Source organism: Mobula birostris, chromosome 2 (assembly GCF_030028105.1).
Source record: "Mobula birostris isolate sMobBir1 chromosome 2, sMobBir1.hap1, whole genome shotgun sequence".
In the NCBI taxonomy this organism is placed as follows: Eukaryota; Metazoa; Chordata; class Chondrichthyes; order Myliobatiformes; family Myliobatidae; genus Mobula; species Mobula birostris.
Window position 1 is genome coordinate 221415299 of NC_092371.1, and position 19629 is coordinate 221434927.

Here is a 19629-nt window from a genome sequence, read left to right on the forward strand (position 1 = left end):
TCAAAAACGATAAAATTCTGAGGTTGAGAATCGAACTCTCCACCTACAACTATGACATCGTGTACAGGCCTGGGAAGCTCAACGAGCCCTCCGATGCCCTATCCCGGGGAACGTGAGCCAGCGCGCAGATCGACTGGCTATATGCCCTACATGTAGATCTTTGCAACCCGGGGGTCACCCGGCTTTTCCACTTCGTGAAAGCCCGGAACCTGCCTTACTCCCTTGAGGAGATCAGGACGATGACCAGGGACTGCCAAGTCTGTGCAGAGTGCAAACCGCACTTCTACCGACCCGAAAAGGCACAAATCATCAAGGCCACCTGCCCCTTTGAGCGACTGAGTGTTGACTTTAAGGGCCCCCTTCCCTCCACCGACCGCAATGTGTACTTTCTTAACGTAATTGACGAGTACTCGCGGTTCCCCTTTGCCATCCCCTGCCCCGACACTACTACCACGTCAGTTATAAAAGCCCTGCGCAAGCTCTTCACTCTGTTCGGATACCTATGCTATATCCACAGTGACAGAGGGTCCTCATTTATGAGTGACGAGCTGCGCCAACATCTACTGGCTAGGGGAATTGCAACCAGTAGGACCACGAGCTATAATCCCCAGGGGAATGGACAGGTAGAGAAGGAGAATGGCACAGTGTGGAAAGCCACACTCTTAGCCCTCAGGTCAAAGGGACTGCCGGTCTCCCGCTCGCAGGAGGTCCTTCCCGAGGCACTCCACTCCATCCGCTCCCTGTTACGCACATCCACCAATGCCACCCCTCATGAGCGGCTCTTTTCTTTTCCCAGAAAATCGACCACTGGGACCACCCTACCAATTTGGCTGATGTCCCCGGGGCCAGTGCAGCTCTGGAAACATGGGAGCGGCAATAAATACTCCCCAATAGTCGAGAGGGTTCACTTACTTCATGCAAACCCCCAGTATGCCTACGTGGTTTTACCTGATGGGTGGGAGGACACGGTCTCCATCCGCGACCTGGCACCCGCAGAAGCTCCGGGCCCCTAACCTGAACACTCCGTGATGACTATTGACCCCGTACCCACCAATGTATGTACCTACGAGACACCGTGCACCCCAAACCCTACACAGACACCACACGACACTCTCATACTGGGCGCGACACACACGCACGAGGGATTACCGACGCCTAACGTGCTGGCACCTGAAGTCAGGCTGGAGCCAGCACAACCGCCATTGCCGGTGCTACGTAGATCACAGTGACGGACTCGACCGCCTGATAGACTGAACCTGTAAATATACTTGCTTTAAATATTGTCAGTCACTTCACCCCGCGGGACTCTTTTAAAAAAAGGAGGGGTGAATGTGGTAAACCATGTATATATGTTGGAACTGGGTTAACTGTCTGGACACACCCCTCTGCTGACTGCCCCTGTGACTCCTCCCACAGAGTCCTGTATAAAGGTGTTCGCCTTGCCCCTCCCCCTCAGTCCGGGGGCAGACACTAACTGTGGAGGTCGTATTGTACAGCGAATAAAAGCCTTTCGGTATTTTACCTAACCTCAGTCTTTTGGAGTTATTGAAGGTGCTTCAGGCACAGCTGAGGTTTGGTCTGCTGCATGACCCCTTCCACTCTTTACTTCCTTCCTGTCTTCACAACGAAACCTGCCTGGGCCACCTTCGGGTCACTGGACTCCCTGTACTACATCACCTCTCTCGCTCTTGTTACCTTGAACCCTTCTTCCAGGGACCTCAGGGGCAGGCACAGCTTGGCATTCTTTCCGTAGATGCTGCCGGGGGTCCTGGGCAATCCCAGCCACCTCTGGAGAAAGCTTTATCTTTAAAGTTCAAAGTTCAGAGTTCGAAGTAAAATTTATGATACATGTCACCACTTACAACCCCGAGATTCTTTTCTTAGTGTAGACTTAGCAAGTTTACAGAACAGCAACTGTAAACAAGATCAATGGAAAACAAACTGTATAAATAAATAGCAGTAAATAATGAGCATGAAATAGCAAGATAAAAGAGTTCTTAAAGTGAACACCAGAAACAGAATGAGTGTGGTTATCCCCTTTTGTTCAAAAGCCTGATAGTTGATGGGTAGTAATTGTTCTTGATTTGGTGGTGTGAGTCCTAAAGCAATTGTATCTTCTACCTAATGGCAACAGCAAGAAAAGACAATGGCCTGGGTGAGAAAGATCTTCAGTGCTGGATACTGCTTTCGTACAACAGCACTTCATGTAGATGTGCTCAATGATTGGAGGGTTTTACCCATGATGGACTGGGCCAAATCCACTACCCAGGTAATTTCAAAAGTAAACACAAAATAATCTGCAGATGCTGGGGTCAAAGCAACACCTTCATGATGAAGGGTTCCAGCCCAAAACGTCGAATGATCGTTTCCACGGATGCTGCCCGACCTGCTGAGTTCCTCCAGCATGTTGTGAGTGTTAATTTCAAAAGTAAGTACATGTTCGGCACAGCATTGTGAGCCAAAGGGTCTATATTGTGCTGTAGGTTTTCTATAACTATGTATCTTGTTATTTCATGCTCTCGTTAATTATTGTTTTTTATTCATATTTGCATTTCCACAGTCTGTTGTCTTCTCTGCTCTACCTGTTCTTTCATTAATCCTGTTTATAGTTACTATTCCATATATTTACTGAGTATGCCTGCAGGAAGAAGAACCTCAGGGTTGTATGTGGTGACATTTATGTACTCTGATAATAAATTTTGCTTTGAACATTGAATAAGCTTGAAAGAAAACAGAAAATCGACCAAGCACTTGAAAATCAGAGTTATGGGGAAAAGTTGAATCCCTGGTATTCCCGAGAGCTTAGGAGAATGAGGGGAGATTTGATAAGGGTATACAAAATTGTGAGAAGCATAGACAGGATAAATGCAAACAGGCCTTTTCCACTAAAGTTGACAGAAACTGGAAGTAGAGATCATGGTTAAGTGTGAAAGACAAAATATTTTGGAAAAAGAGAGGGAAATTTTCACTCAGGGGGTGGTGCGTGTGGAACTAGCTGACAGCAGAAGTGGTAGATGTGGATTCGATTACAACATTTAAGACAAATTTGAGTGGATACATGGATGAAAGGGGTAATGTGGGATATGGTGCAGGTGTAGGTCAGTGGGACCAGGGAGAAACTCAGCACAGACTAGGATGAGTCGAGAGGTCCATTTCGGGGCTGTTGTGCTCTGTGACACTACGATTCCTTTCAAAACAGTAACGACTCCTCCCAGCACATTGATTACACCCACGTCAGCAATTAACCTGCAAACGAAAACAGGGTTGCAATTTTGAAGGGAATCAGAGCACCGGAAGAAACCCATGCAGTCCCAGAGAGAAACTACAATCTGCTCCTATGCAGTGGCAGAATTGAACATGGGTCTATGACGTGGGCCAGTCACGTCAATTAGTATGCAGTAATATTATTTTAGGGCTTAATAATCACACAGGGTACCCACTTAAGTCCTGCAGGGGTGGACATGTCTTCAGTGGAAGGAAGGAAGGAAGCTCCACCACTAGCACTACCTGAAGGGATCATTCATTATTATGAGTTAACTGTTGACAGATGATTTTGTGGCTGCTTATGTGATTTTGCAATATTTTTCTACTTTCTGTAATTGCTTTAAGATAAAAAGTCTACTCTCAGCTACTCTCCCTTAATGAACGTACGCATTAGATACTATTAAAACTGGAAAAAATAACAAAGCAAACAATTCATTTTTAAACAACAACAGGAATTCTGCAGATGCTGGAAATTCAAGCAACACACATCAAAATTGCTGGTGAACGCAGCAGGCCAGGTAGCATCTCTAGGAAGAGGTACAGCCGACGTTTCGGGCCGAGACCCTTCGTCAGGACTAACTGGAAGAACAGCTAGTAAGAGATTACTGTACCTCTTCCTAGAGATGCTGCCTGGCCTGCTGCGTTCACCAGCAGCTTCGATGTGTGTAGTCCTTTGTAATGTTGCTTGTGGTTGCAGTACGCTAGGTGGAAGTCTGCAGAGGAGTCTGCAAGTGGAATTAGCCCTGGGCCCCAAAGGGCCAGTGTTGGACTGAACTACTCCATCATGTGCAGCTGCAGTAGGCTTGCTGGCTGAGAATCAAGAGCAAGAACATGGGCCCATGCCTACATAGGACCAGGAAGGCAGCCTTCCTGAGATCCCTGCCCACGAGGAGGTGCAATGCATCTTTTTCCTTCTTCCAAATGCAACAAACCATTCACTTTCTTAAGAACATTTTTCACTTATTTAATGTTAATTAAAAACATACAATGGTGAGTAGCAACGTCAGGACCTGGAAATGAGGAAATATTTATACAAACCAAAAATTTCCAGAATACCGCAATATCCTGTTGCTGAATTACGTCCTAGTATGTGCTGGCACACATCATTAGTGATCTCAGCATCAGGATATTGCAGTAATCTAGATTTTTATTTTGTTTTTTTAACATTCAATTCCTGAATCAAAGCAAAATCATCACATTTCTCAATTTATAGCAATAGTATTTATTTAATCCAAAGGGGTTAAGAGCTATGCTCAGAAATTAACTCATTGGCACCGCCTGCTGGTACATCTTCTACAACCACCAATCAACCGTGGTCTTTATTACTGATCTGCATTTTGTGTTAAAATACTTTAGCTTTCATCTTCAGTTTATTTATTTGTTTGTTTGTTTAGAGATACAGCGCGGTACAGGCCCTTCCAGCCCTTCAAGCCACACCGCTCCAGTAGTCCCTGACAGCCTCGATTAACCCTAACCTAATCACAGGACAATTTACAGTGACCAATTAACCTATCTGGTACATCTTTGGAATGCGGGGAGGAAACCACAGCTTCCGAAGAAAACCCACGCATTCCGTGGGGAGGACATACAGAGACTCCTTACAGAACAGCGCCGGAACTGCACTCCGAACTCCTAAATGCCCCGAACTGTCATAGTCTCATGCTAACCAGTACGTTACCATGGTGCCCATCATGTGACAAGAGAAGACCTAGAGTACTGACATTAAATTTATACAATGTAAGAACCTTATTCAGTGAATGTTATCCAGGCTTGAAAAGAGATCAAAGTCATAATGCACAGATTGAATTAGATGATCTTGTTTGAATGGTGATAGCTCATTCTACTTACATTGTATGGAAGTATAAAATACGTTAGATGGGCTGAAGGGCCTGTTTCTGTGCTGTACTTTTCAGTGACTCTATGACATACTGAATTTTATCTACTGACAAATATTCCCCAACTTCATTATTTCCTTGTAGCTTCCTCTTCTGCCAAATATAATAATGCTTTATTAAACATTGCATTGAGCAGCATCAATAAAAAAATGAAGCATAGACTTACAGCTGGACTTCCTATTTTTTGACAAAATCATGCTCAGCTGAACACCAATCACTGACTCCATGGATCAACTGTACTAGTAAACTGTTTCCTAGCTGCCCTATCAGTCGCGGAGCAGCTGAGTATTCTTTATTACTTCCTCTGAGTCATGGTGAAGTTCACATGTACCTTGCTGTTTGCAGGATTATCTCCAGGGGGATTAGTTTTTCAATCCAGAGGACTGGGTGAGATCTGTGATCTCGCTGAATCTGTGATTTGCTGCTCTCAGTCATTGTTCATGATCACTGCACCGAAGAATATCTGAAAAGCAACAATGGGAGTAGTTATCTTGATTCATCTCTGTGGCAGAATTTTTTGGATATTCAACACTTGTGTAATTTGAATGGTGTTTACTTTTTGAGCAATCTTCTGGGTTTGCAGTTAAAAGAAATTAAACAGTTCACAAAGTGCAGATTATTTATATTGGCAGTTAATTCGTTCCAGGAAACATCATCTTTCATTGTAAGTTTTTGTTTAGTTCTTTACATTTCTTTTACCATGGCCAAACCATAAATACAAAGGGATTTATGTCCCTGAGTCACTCTATCTTTGACGCGATATTTGAATTATTTGTATCTGGTTCAAATCATTCATACTTCAAGCAGATTTCTTAAAATATGTGAAAGCTACTTTTATAGTTTTAAGAAGGGACTGTACACGTTTCAGTACTTGTATTACTCTTAATAATATCAGTCTTAGAACCCTCCGGGTTTATCCAGGTCCTCCAATTCTAGCAGCTCGATTATTAACAGTTTTAATCCTTCCACCTGTGGTACGTGTGCTTTCAGCTGCTAAAACCGTTAGACTCTGGAATTCGTTCCCTTAATCTCTCCACCTCTCTATCTCTCTCTCCACTTTTAAGACATCCGTTAAAACCCATAACATTGATCAAGATTTTGGCCGCCTGCCTTAATATATCTTTATGGGGACACTTGAAATTGTTTGCTGAAGTGTCCTCTCCAGCTTCTGCTCGGGTTAAATATTGTTACAAGATGTTGTTTTTCCCTCAACCTCCATGAAGAATATGACATCAATAAATTACAATAACAGTTTTCATAATCACCTGGAAATCATGTCTCCTTTTTTGGATAAACAGATATCATTACCTCAAAATGCAACAAACTCTTCATTATTTCATGTTGTACCATTTGATTCAACTGTATTATCTCTAATCCCAAATGACTATTAATTTTAATTTTCTGTTTTTATTTGGTCTTTTCTTGTTGCTATGATGTATTCCTTTGAAATGGAAATATTATGCATGCTGAAGTTTCCCAGTAGTGACATCCATGTTAATGATTTGTCCCCACCTCTTTATTACGTTTTGGAGCTCTATATCGAATATTGATATCCAAGCATAGGGAACATAGCTTTTACTCAACAATTTCTTACCATTTGTTTTGTAAACAGTATTTTTGAAGTAGAATTGAACAATTAAAGAAATTTTAATTGGAATGACTAGAATTATTGAGAAGATTTGGATATATTTGTTAGTGCAATATCCAATCATGAATGTTGGAATTACCTTATAGAGTTTGATCTGGCAATCAAAAATAATGGTGAATAACATACAATTTAGAGTAAACTTCAAACAACTAGCTGTACTTGATAAGGTACCAATATCAGAATGTAATTTACTAAACTCTGTTGTTTACTGCTGAGGTAGATTGGAGTGTAAGGTCTCCCCTTTAGGTGTTGGATGTCATGAGAGCAAAGTTTAATTGGTAAGTCATCAGAAGAAGTGAGAAATCCTTACAGCGTTTCTTCTTTTGGCTTGAATCAATATCCCCGGTGTAAGAGGAGCACATTAACTACGGTCCCTAATGTGGAGTCCATTAACAGGTCTGATGCCCCAGTGGATGGGAACTTCTGAGTCTACTGTAGTTATCATTGGATCTAAAGTATAATTAGATTATTGGTGATACTCTTGTATTTTGCTATATAAACAGCAGATGAAAAATTTTCTGGAAGGCAATTATTGTTTAGTTGAAAAATGAGACAAGTATGTTGCTGGGTCTGGTGAGTGTTCTATTTTGAACCCATATTTTATGTCAGTTTATCTGTCTACTTCCAGAGAACAATATGAAGTGAAGTCTTCTATTCTCTTTTGCTGAATTTGTCCTTCAGTCAAATAGAACTGTTTGTTCAAGCATGTGATACTTTATGATTTTTATTGTGTGTATTTTCCAGAAGGTTCCTACTGAGCTGTTCCAGAAAATTAAGAGGAGGAAGATGTGACACAAGTCAAAAGGGTTCCATCTCCAGGTACTTTTTAACTCATTTATTTTATTTTAACTCATTGAAGTTTATTTTAACTCATTGAATAGAGAGTGCTTCAAAGAAAATCAGTGTTATCTCTCCTATCACTAAGCCATAAACCTAAAATTAAAATAACATTTATTGTCACAAGTAAACATAATATTACAAGTTATTAAATTAAACAAGGAAACTGGAAGAAAAATTTTGCTGAAGTGTATTAAAATTAGGATTGTATTTTAGGGATCTATTTTAATTTTGATCCAATCCATTCAATCAGATTCAGAATCAAGTTTATTATCAGGGACTTGTATGATGTGAAATTTGTTACTTTGTACCAGTAGTACTGTGCACAAACCTATTGTGTGCAGTTTTGATCACCTCCTCCTACAGGAAAAATGTAAATAAGATTGAAAGAGTATGAAGGAAACTTACACGGATGTTGCCAGGTCTGAAAGACCTGAGGAGAGATTGAATAGGTTAGAACTTTATTCCTTGGAATGTAAAAGATTGGAATGAGATTTGATAGAGGTGTACAAAATTATGAGAGATATAGAGTAAATGCAAGCAAGCTTTTTCCACTGATGTTGGGCGGGACTACAACTAGATGTCATGCATTAAGAGTGAAAGCTTAAGGGGAACATGAGGGGAAACCTCTTCACTCAGTGTCGCGAGAGTCTGGAATTACTTCCCAGTGCAAGTGGTGCATGAAAGTTCGATTTCAACATTTAAGAGTAGTTTGGATAGGTACATGGACAAGAGGGTATGGAGGGCTATGGTCCTGGTGCAGGTTGATGTGAGTAGGCAGTTTAAATGGCTTAGCATGGACTAGATGGGCTGAAGGGCTTGTTTCTGTGCTGTACTTTTTAATGACTCTATAAAATTACTATAAACTATAAAACTAAATGAATAATGCAAAACAAAAAAGAATAACAATGAAACATCCAGTGGTGGTGACTGACGGCAGGGGGTGGGAGAAGAAATTGTTCCTGATTTGTTGGGGTTTCAGGTTCCCATACCTGCTCCCCAGTGGTAGTAAAAGGAACAGGGCATGTTCCAGATGATGAGGGTCCTTAATAACGGATGTTGCCTTTTAGAGTCTCCACTTCTTAAAGGTGTGCTCAATATTGAAAAGGGTTGTTCCTGTGATGGCACAACCCTTCTGCAACCATTCAGAATGCACCCCACTGTACACTTATAGAATTCTTTTGTGTGTTTGGTGACATACCAAATCGCCTCAACCTCTTATTGAAGTAGAGCTGCTGGCAGCCTTCTTCATGATTGCATTAATGTGTTGGCCCCAGGATAGATCCTCCAAGATGTTGACACCCAGGAGTTTAGAGATGATCACATTGACCCCTCAATGAGTACTGATGTGTGTTCTTCCGATTTCTCTTCCCTGAAAGGGATGGCTTGAACTATTCCTTTGCACCTTAGTTTCAGCTCATTTTTGATTCCTCATTCCAGCAGTGAACACTCGGGTACTCATTACAATTATTTAGCTATATGCATACGTCTAAGGGAAAGCTATTGCAGCTAAGTGATAAATTATATACTTTCATCCATATTAAAAGCTTTGATAAGAAATTGGATCGTAATGGAATGAAAGCATGAAATTTTATTTTACTTTAATGAGATACAATACGGAACTGGCCTTTACGGCCCTTTGAGCTGTACCACTCAGCAACCCCCAATTTAACCCTAGCCTAGTCACGGGACAATTTACAATGACCAATTAACTTACCAATTGGGTCATCTTTGCACTATGGGAGGAAACCCACACGGTCACAGAGAGAATGTACAAACTCCTTACAGACATTGAACCCCGATTGCTGGTACAGTAAATTGTTGTGCTAACCACTACGCTGCATTGTTTGTCCAAAGATATTGACAGGGCACATGAGTTAGTTTCCTTATTTGAGTTCTCTATTTAGTTATTTACAATAATTTCCTAAATTCCAGCCTTTTCAAAATCTTCTGCTTCGCAGAGTTTAGATACTCTGAAAAAAATTGGTTCGACCTAATCCTACTAAAAGTTAAACTGGCTTTTGGGAATATTCCGCTTATTAAAAGCTTCAGTGATCTATTATAGTCTACATTAGATCGGGAAGAGGTAGTGTAGGGTTATGTGTAAATCCAGCTTCAGGTTCCTCTCCTGAAGATGCTTCTTCCTTTGCTGACTTTTGCTTATACCACATATGACCTTCAGATATATTTGTTTGAATTCACTGTTTATCCATCAGACTTTGGATCATTACTGATTTTTCTCACTGTGATTGAGGGACATTGAGACACCCAACATCGAAGCAACATTTTTATTATTTTGAACAATGACCATCACCTTGCTTTATTATGATCATTAGAACGCTGAACTCGGAGTTTGCAGATTTCAAGTTCAAGTTTATCGTCATTCAACCGTACTCATGTACCCAGCTAAATGAAACAACGTTCCTCTGGAACCAAGATGTAAAAACATATATCTGATACAGCACATAAAATAATGTTAATACTATCATATTACCAGATAATAAAAAATTCTGTGGATGTACATATTGACATAAAGTACATATACAATATATTTAAATATACAGTACATCAATCAGAATCAGGTTTAATATTACCACCACATGTCGTGAAACTTCTTGTCTCTGCGGCAGCAGTACAATGCAATACATAATAACGGGAAAAAACTATGAATTACAGTAAGTATATATGTATTAAATGGTTAAATTAAATAAGTGGTCGAATAAGCTCTTCTCGGGCTTCCAGTTGGGTACAGGTATCAATTATAACCGTCGTCAAAGTAATAAAATGTTGCTTTGATATTGGGTGCATCAATGTTCTTCAATCACAGTGAGAAAAATCACTATTCGCAGCAATAATATTGAATTCTGCTCACTAAACAACAATGTTAATAATTAATATAAATTGTAATCACACTATACTTGTTTACTCTGATGAAATCAAGAGATAACTGGAGAAAGGGCAAGGAAAGACCACCGCATGATACCTGAGTCTCAGGAAGTCTTGAAATAATCTGAGGGAACTAACGCAATATGAGAGGAGCTTCAGAAACTGATGAAGGAAATAAATCCTGTTGAAGAGATTAGCTCATTTGAGATTGATTTGAGCTTGGAGTTCTAAACTCAAAGTCAAATAAATCAAGAGTTTTTAAAAACGCAAACAAGTGCTACACATGCCCTTACACTTCCTCCCTTACCACCATTCAGGGCCCCAAACAGTCCTTCCAGGTGAGGCAACACTTCACCTGTGAGTCGGCTGGGGTGATATACTGCGTCCGGTGCTCCCGATGTGGCCTTTTATACATTGGCGAGACCCGACGCAGACTGGGAGACCGCTTTGCTGAACACCTACGCTCTATCCGCCAGAGAAAGCAGGATCTCCCAGTGGCCACACATTTTAATTCCACATCCCATTCCCATTCTGACATGTCTATCCACGGCCTCCTCTACTGTAAAGATGAAGCCACACTCAGGTTGGAGGAACAACACCTTATATTCCGTCTGGGTAGCCGCCAACCTGATGGCATGAACATCGACTTTTCTAACTTCCGCTAATGCCCCACCTCCCCCTCGTACCCCATCTGTTACTTATTTTTATACACACATTCTTTCTCTCACTCTCCTTTTTCTCCCTCTGTCCCTCTGAATATACCCCTTGCCCATCCTCTGGGTCCCCCCCCCTTGTCTTTCTTCCCGGACCTCCTGTCCCATGATCCTCTCGTATCCCTTTTGCCAATCACCTGTCCAGCTCTTGGCTCCAACCCTCCCCCTCCTGTCTTCTCCTATCATTTTGGATCTCCTCCTCCCCCTCCAACTTTCAAATCCCTTACTCACTCTTCCTTCAGTTAGTCCTGATGAAGGGTCTCGGCCTGAAACGTCGACTGTACCTCTTCCTAGAGATGCTGCCTGGCCTGCTGCGTTCACCAGCAACTTTTATGTGTGTTGCTTAAATCAGGAATTGCTGATTTACCATGCAGCAGGATGCAACTCCCCAAATGGGAGCGGCTCCAGATCAAGGCAGTTACTGAAAACCAGTAGTTGACATTTGAAGTTAAGGCACTTTATCAGGGCCGAAATGTCAACTGCTTATTCCTGTCAATGAATGCTGCTTGTTCTGTTGAGTTCCTCCGGCATTGTGTGTGTGTGTGCGTGTGTGTGTGTGTTTGTGGTGTGTGTGTGTGTGTGTGTGTGTGTGTGTGTGTGTGTGTGTGTGTGTGCATGTGTGTGCGTGTGTGTGCGTGTGTGCGTGTGCGTGTATGTGCGTGTGTGTGTGTTTGTGGTGTGTGTGTGTGTGTGTGTGTGTGTGTGTGTGTGTGTGTTACTCTGAATTTCCAGCATCTGCATAATCCTTTGTGTTTATGAGTTACTAGAAACCAAATGGATAGGCAGCCAGGGATTAGAGATTCAGCTGGGAGGGGGTGGGGGTAATCTGGGAGAAGAAACAAGTTATTAAACTGGATCAATAAAGCCTTCCCAGCGCCATGGTAGCATAGCGATTAGTGCAACACTACCAGAGCTCAGGGCGCGGAGTTTAATCCCGGCACTTTTCTGTACTGCGCAGAATGCATGAGTTGCTCCGGGTGCTCTGGTTTCCTCCCACTGTCCAAAGGTGTACTGGTTGATAGGCTGATTGGTCATTGTAAACTGTCCTGTGATTCGGCTAGAGTTAATTCGGGGGTTGCTGGGTGACAAGGCTCAAAGGGCCGGAAGGGCTTATTCCACTCTGTATTGCTAAATAAATAAATAATCCAATAGCCCACATTTAGTTTCAGGAATTTAAAGAAAACATTTCTGATTTCGAATTTATTTCAATACACTGGCACATTGTAAGCACCAAAACTGTCCTATTCAAAAGTTTTCTTTGATATTTTCCTTCTTGCAGTTGGATGCAATGGGATATTAAAGAGCGGAGTCGGCAAGGAACAGGAATTCATAAAAAAAAATTGGAGAACAGACGAATTCAATACAACGATTGCAATATCTACAAGTAGGATGAACATGAATGTGAGTCTCATAATGCCAGATACAGTGGAATACTGCTATAAATCTGTGAATAGAACGTGTTTGAGAACAACCCGCTCCCATGGTGTCCGAGTATTGCTCTATGCGTTTGGCACAATGGCAGTTCTGGTTACAATGTTCGGCAACTTGTTAGTAACCGTTGCAATCTCCCATTTCAGACAACTTCATACACCCACTAATTATCTCGTTCGTTCTTTGGCAATTGCTGACTTTCTTCTGGGATGTATGGTGATGCCTTACAGTTTGACAAGGTCCATTGAAAACTGCTGGTACCTAGGCGACTTGTTCTGCAAGTTTCAAGCAAGCTTTGACTTCATGCTCTGTGCGTCGTCAATATTCCACCTGTGCTTCATTTCTGTTGACCGTTACTACGCGGTGTGTGACCCACTGAAATACAAAACCAGAATAACTTTTCACACCGTCCTAATCATGATCCTCATCAGCTGGATTATCCCCGCATTTGTGGGTTTTGGTATGATATTTTTAGAATTAAACTTGATAGAAATTAGAGAATTTTATTATAAAAACATATCTTGCTATGGTGGCTGTATTCTAGTGATGGGGAAGCTGTGCTCAGTCATCTACTCGATAGTTTCCTTTTACTTCCCGGGATTTATTATGCTTTGTATTTATACAAAAATATACATGGTTGCGACAAAACAGGCCCGTGCCATAAATGACATTGCAAGGCAGGTGCAATCAATCAAGGAAAACAAAAGTATTGCTTCCCAGACAAGTGAAAGAAAAGCTGCAAAGACACTGGGGATCGTGATGGGGGTGTTCTTAATGTGCTGGACTCCGTACTTCACTTGCAATTTCATAGATCCTTTCATTGGACACACCACACCCCCCCTAATGTTCGACGCATTTTTTTGGTTAGGGTATTTGAACTCAGCATTCAATCCGGTGATCTATGCATTTTTTTATTCATGGTTCAGAAAAGCTCTGAAAATTATTCTAACTTTTAAAATATTCAGAACCAATTCCTCCAGGGTAAACCTCTTCTAATTTGACTCCAGGAAGTGAAAACTTGAGTGATGGCTGGTCCTGATGTCTCCCTTCCGCTTAGAAGTCATTACAAATATCACTTGCAATTATATAACCAAAATCTATGAAATTGGTTCGGAACACCGTTCCTATCCTGTTGTCACTTTTCAGTTGCAACTCAGAATTTTCAAATTCTTTGGAATGAATGCGGAGTTGTATGATCTTATTCATGAATAAAAGTTTTCTTCCATGATGTGTACTGGGTTTTTAAGTGGAAAATTTATGCTACATTCAAGGAATCTGCTCGTAGTGTAGATAATGTTAGTCGCTGAAAATCAGAAAAGAGACACTGAAATAAGTCCTTCAGTTCACAGGGTCCATGGTAAACATTCGTCATTTAAATAATCCTATTTAACCCATGTCATTTTCCCCACTACCCTCCCCAAGATTCCATCATTTGTTAAACACAATGAGTAATCGACAGCAGCCAACTAGCCTGCACATTCTTTGGGAGAATATGGGGAGAAATTGGAATACTGACTCATGGAAAATATGCCAAGAGCTACACAAAGGCAACACAGGTAGGCCCGGACCGGAGCAGCAGTTTATCAGTTGCTCCACTGTGCCTTACATTCCAAAACCACATCTCCGTTGGTATGTTGCTGGGAGGATGCAACTGAAAAAGGTGTCAAGGAGGTTTACCAGGATGCTGCCTGGATTCGAGGGGTTGGACAAACACAGGGTGTTTTCTTTGGAGCATCAGATTTTGACTTCACCTCTAAATCAGAAACCTGCCTAAATGTAATGTTAAAAGAGGAACAACTTGATCAAAGTTTATAAAATGATGAGGGACTTATGAGAAAATTATGAGCCACCGTGGTAGTGTAGTGGTTAGCACACCACCTTGCAGTACCTGTGACTGGGGTTCAATTCCCGACGCAGCCTGTAAGGAGTTTGTGTGTTCTCCATGTGATCGCGTGGGTTTCATCCGGGTGCTCCGATTTCCTCCCACTGTCCAAAAATGTACTAGTTGGTAGGTTAATTGGTCATTCTAAATTGTCCCGTGATTAGGCTGGGGTTAAGTTAGGGGATTGGTGGGCACGCAGCTCAAAGAGCTGGAAGGGCCTATTCCATCCCATGTCTGAATAAAACAACTACCTAAATAAATAAATGCCTAGATAGAGTAGGCAGTCAGTCAGAGCTTTTGCCCAGGGTAGAAATGTTAAATACCAGAGGCATGCATTTGAGGTGCAGAGGGAAAGTTTAAAGACGATGTGAGGGACCATTTTCATTCTGCACAAAAGTGGTTGATACGTAGAATGGACTGCTAGGTGGAGTAGTAGAAACATATACAATAGTGACATTTATGTGGCTATTAAGCAGACATAAGGAGAGATGTGGATCATGTGCAGGTGAAAGGTTTTGATGAATTTGGCAACACATTTGGCACGGATATTGTGTGCCTAAAAGCTTGTTCCTGTGCTATATTTTGTGTTGTGTGTACACACTAACTTGACAGAAAATTAGTAATTATCCACAGGGGGTGGGGGCTCTCCCATTTGTCTCCTGTAACCTTGGTGGAAGAACAGGCAAATGTGAACTTTATTCTCATCGGCAGATTCATTCTATCTGTGCAGAATCCCAGTACACATGGAACAGAAAGGTACAGTAAGATGCTATGCAAATATTATACTGCTGCATTGACCTTATCACAAATATTCACAGAAATGATAAGGCATGATATTTATGGTATTAGTTATGGGGTCAATTCATAGAAAAGCACCACCTGTTTCATAAAACAGTTTATATCTTTGTTTAGTAAAGCAAAACTAGAATCCTCTCAATTGACAGCTTGTTCTTTTTCACTGGTCTAGTTCATCACAACTTCCACTGTGCTTCGCTTTGCAAACTGTTAATTCTTTGGTGTGAGCACATTCTGAGGATTTCATAGACAAGCAGACTGAATCATATTTTTTAGTTCCTTGGCATTAATTTGCATCTGCCACATATTGATTTTAGTTTGTTTAATATAAAATTGAAATGAAATGCCATCATAATATCAGTCAGACACATGACATTTACCTATTATTAAAGTTCATGTCCTAATGTCAACTGCATCAAGCAGCTTGTTTCACTATCTTCCTGTTCTTTGAATTATCTAAATTAAAACTGGATTAGAAAGAACACTGTGCAGTGGAAGTTGCCAAGACCATACACTGCCTGCTCACTGAAAAACAGTATCTGTATAAGTTCCTAAAAAGTCCGATAATCTACTGTTCCAAAGCACAGAGCTCAAAATCATCCAATTTAGACAGTCCGAAAGTACAGAAGAAATTAACATTTATCATCAAGGACCTCCACCATCCAGGTCATGCTTTCTTCTCGCTGCTGTCATCAGGAAGGAGGTACAGGAGCTTTAGGTCCCGCACCACCAGGTTCAGGAATAGTTATTACCCTTCAACCATCAGGCTCCTGAACCAGCGTGGGTATACTCATTCACTCCAATACTAATTTGTCATTGGGTGCACTTAAGACAGAGATTGATAAATTCCGGATTAGCCAGGGTATCAAGGGGTATGGGGAAAAGGCAGTGGAGTGGGGATGACTGGATCAGTCCATGATTGAATGGCGGAGTAGACTCGATGGGCCAAATGGCCTACTTCTGCTCCCATATCTTATGGTCCCATGGAGTCACTCTCAAGGACTCTACAACTCATGTTCTGAATATTACTTACTTATTTATGTATCCATTCATTCATTCCTCGGCTTATCTATTTATTCGTTTGTTTATTTATTTGTACAGTTTGTCTTCATTTGCACATTGGCTGTTTATCAGTCTTTCTGTGTAGTTTTTTAAAAAATGATTCTATTGTACTTCTTTGTTTCTTTGAATGCCCATAAGAAAATGAATCTCAGGGTAGTATATGGTGAGAAACACATATTTTGAGAATAAATTTACTTTGAACTTTGAAATTGATGTGAGATGTGGCAGCTTTAGCAGTTGTTAAGTGTAACCACTCCCTTGTTTGTCCAAAGCACACACTGTCCTCTAAGTTCACCTCCTGATTCACATAGACTGAAGGCCTTATCAAAGTGGACATTACGGACTAAAAATAGTACTAAAACAATCATGTTGAGATGCAGTAATAATCCTGAATATGGCAAATTGATCACTTTGTTTGCTATTCTGTGGTTCCCTCCCTACTTTTTCTGTTTGATTTTACTGCTCTCCAAAACCTTATTTTCTAATTTATCTCCTTTTTTGTTTCCATCTGGCTGTCATCTGCCATATTGTTACAGCTTGACCTTTCCACTGATTTTGCTCTCCCCATTTATTTTTGCAGCTGACACTAGGATTGGGGGTGTTGTGGACAGTGAGGAAGACTATCATGGCTTGCAGAGGGATCTGCATCAGCTGGAAAAATGGGCTGAAAATGGCAAATAGCATTTAATGCAGTCAAGTGCAAGGTTTTACACAGCAGTAGGACCAACCAAGGTAGGTCTTACACAGTAAACAGTAGGGCACTGAGGAGTGTGATAGAACAAATGGATCTGAGAATCCAGGTCCATAATTCGTTGGAAGTGGAGTCACAGGTAGATAGGTTTGTAAAGAAAGCTTTTGGCACGTTGCTCTTCACAAGTCAATGTACTGAGTACAGAAGATGGATGTTATATTGAAGTTGTACAAGAAGTTGGTGAGGCCTACGTGAGAGAGGTCTGGAGGGGAATGAGGATCATCACTGGGTTCCAGCTAACTTGCAACAGAGGAGCTGAAGGCAGTGTGGACAGGGCCAATGAACTTAACCTGTTCTTTAACAGATTTGACTTTGTGGCACCTGCCCATCCCACACCATAGAACCATAGAACCATAGAAACTACAGCACAGAAACAGGCCCTTTGGCCCTTCTTGGCTGTGCCGAACCATTTTCTGCCTAATCCCACTGACCTGCACACGGACCATATCCCTCCATACACCTCCCATCCATGTATCTGTCCAATTTATTCTTAAATGTTAAAAAAGAACCCGCATTTACCACCTCGTCTGGCACCTCATTCCATACTCCCACCACTCTCTGTGTGAAGAAGCCCCCCCTAATGTTCCCTTTAAACTTTTCCCCCCTCACCCTTAACCCATGTCCTCTGGTTTTTTTCTCCCCTTGCCTCAGTGGAAAAAGCCTGCTTGCATTCACTCTATCTATACCCATCATAATTTTATATGCCTCTATCAAATCTCCCCTCATTCTTCTATGCTCCAGGGAATAAAGTCCTAACCTATTCAACCTTTCTCTGTAACTGAGTTTCTCAAGTCCCGGCAACATCCTTGTAAACCTTCTCTGCACTCTTTCAACCTTATTTATATCCTTCCTGTAATTTGGTGACCAAAACTGAACACAATACTCCAGATTCGGCCTCACCAATGCCTTATACAACCTCATCATAACATTCCAGCTCTTATACTCAATACTTCAATTAATAAAGGCCAAAGTACCAAAAGATCTCTTTACGACTCTATCTACCTGTGACGACACCTTTAGGGAATTTTGCATCTGTATTCCCAGATCCCTCTGTTCCACTGCACTCCTCAGTGCCTTAACATTAACCCTGTATGTTCTACGTTGGTTTGTCCTTCCAACATGCAATTCCTCACACTTGTCAGTATTAAACTCCATCTGCCATTTTTCAGCCCATTTTTCCAGCTGGTCCAAGTCCCTCTGCAGGCTCTGAAAACCTTCCTCACTGTCTACTACACCTCCAATCTTTGTATCATCAGCAAACTTGCTGATCCAATTTACCACATTATCATCCAGATCATTGATATAGATGACAAATAACAATGGACCCAGCACTGATCCCTGTGGCACACCACTAGTCACAGGCCTCCACTCAGAGAAGCAATTCTCTACCACCACTCTCTGGCTTCTTCCATCGAGCCAATGTCTAATCCAATTTACCACATCTCCATGTATACCTAGCGACTGAATTTTCCTAACTAACCTCCCATGCGGAACCTTGTCAAAGGCCTTACTGAAGTCCATGTAGACAATATCCACTGCCTTCCCTTCATCCACTTTCCTGGTAGCCTCCTCGAAAAACTCCAACAGATTAGTCAAACATGACCTAACATGCACAAAGCCATGTTGATTCTCCCTAGTAAGCCCCTGTCTATCCAAATGCTTGTAGATTCTGTCTCTTAGTACTCCCTCCAATAACTTACCTACTACTGACGTTAAACTCACCGGCCTATAATTTCCCGGATTACTTTTCAATCCTTTTTTAAACAACGGAACAACATGAGCCACTCTCCAATCCTCCGGCACTTCACCCGTAGACAGTGACATTTTAAATATTTCTGCCAGGGCCCCCACAATTTCAACACTAGTCTCCTTCAAAGTCCGAGGGAACACTCTGTCAGGTCCCAGGGATTTATCCACTTTAATTTTCCTCAAGACAGCAAGCACCTCCTCCTTTTCAATCTGTACAGTTTCCATGGTCTCACTACTTGATTCCCTCAATTCCATAGATTTCATGCCAGCTTCCTTAGTAAATACAGACGCAAAAAACCTATTTAAGATCTCCCCCATTTCCTTTGGTTCCACACAAAGCCAACCACTCTGATCTTCAAGAGGACCAATTTTATCCCTTACAATCCTTTTGCTCTTAATATACTTGTAAAAGCTCTTTGGATTATCCTTCACTTTGACTGCCAAGACAACCTCATGTCTTCTTTTTGCCCTCCTGATTTCTTTCTTAAGTATTTTCTTGCACTTCTTATACTCCTCAAGCACCTGATTTACCCCCTGTTTACTATACATTTCATACAACTCCCTCTTCTTCTTTGTCAGAGTTGCAATATCCCTTGAGAACCAAGGTTCCTTATTCCTATTCAATTTGCCTTTAATCCTGACAGGAACATACAAACTCTGCACTCTCAAAATTTCCCCTTTGAAGGCTTCCCACCTACCAATCACATCTTTGCCAG

The 19629-nt window shown here is 41.5% G+C and overlaps 1 protein-coding gene and 1 long non-coding RNA gene across 2 annotated transcripts in view; one reads left to right on the plus strand and one right to left on the minus strand.

Annotated features, from left to right (window-relative positions):
- Positions 1-4364: 4364 nt before the first annotated feature.
- LOC140194090 (uncharacterized) overlaps positions 4365-19629 on the minus strand; it is a 115693-nt gene continuing 100428 nt past the window's right edge. The window contains exon 3 of the long non-coding RNA XR_011885030.1: positions 4365-5622. This is a non-coding gene — a long non-coding RNA (uncharacterized lncRNA). The remainder of the gene's footprint in view (positions 5623-19629) is intronic.
- Positions 12624-13670, plus strand: LOC140194088 (trace amine-associated receptor 1-like). Its single transcript, XM_072251510.1, has one exon. It carries the CDS (start codon positions 12633-12635, stop codon positions 13668-13670), a length of 1038 nt encoding a protein of 345 aa, XP_072107611.1. The 5' UTR covers positions 12624-12632.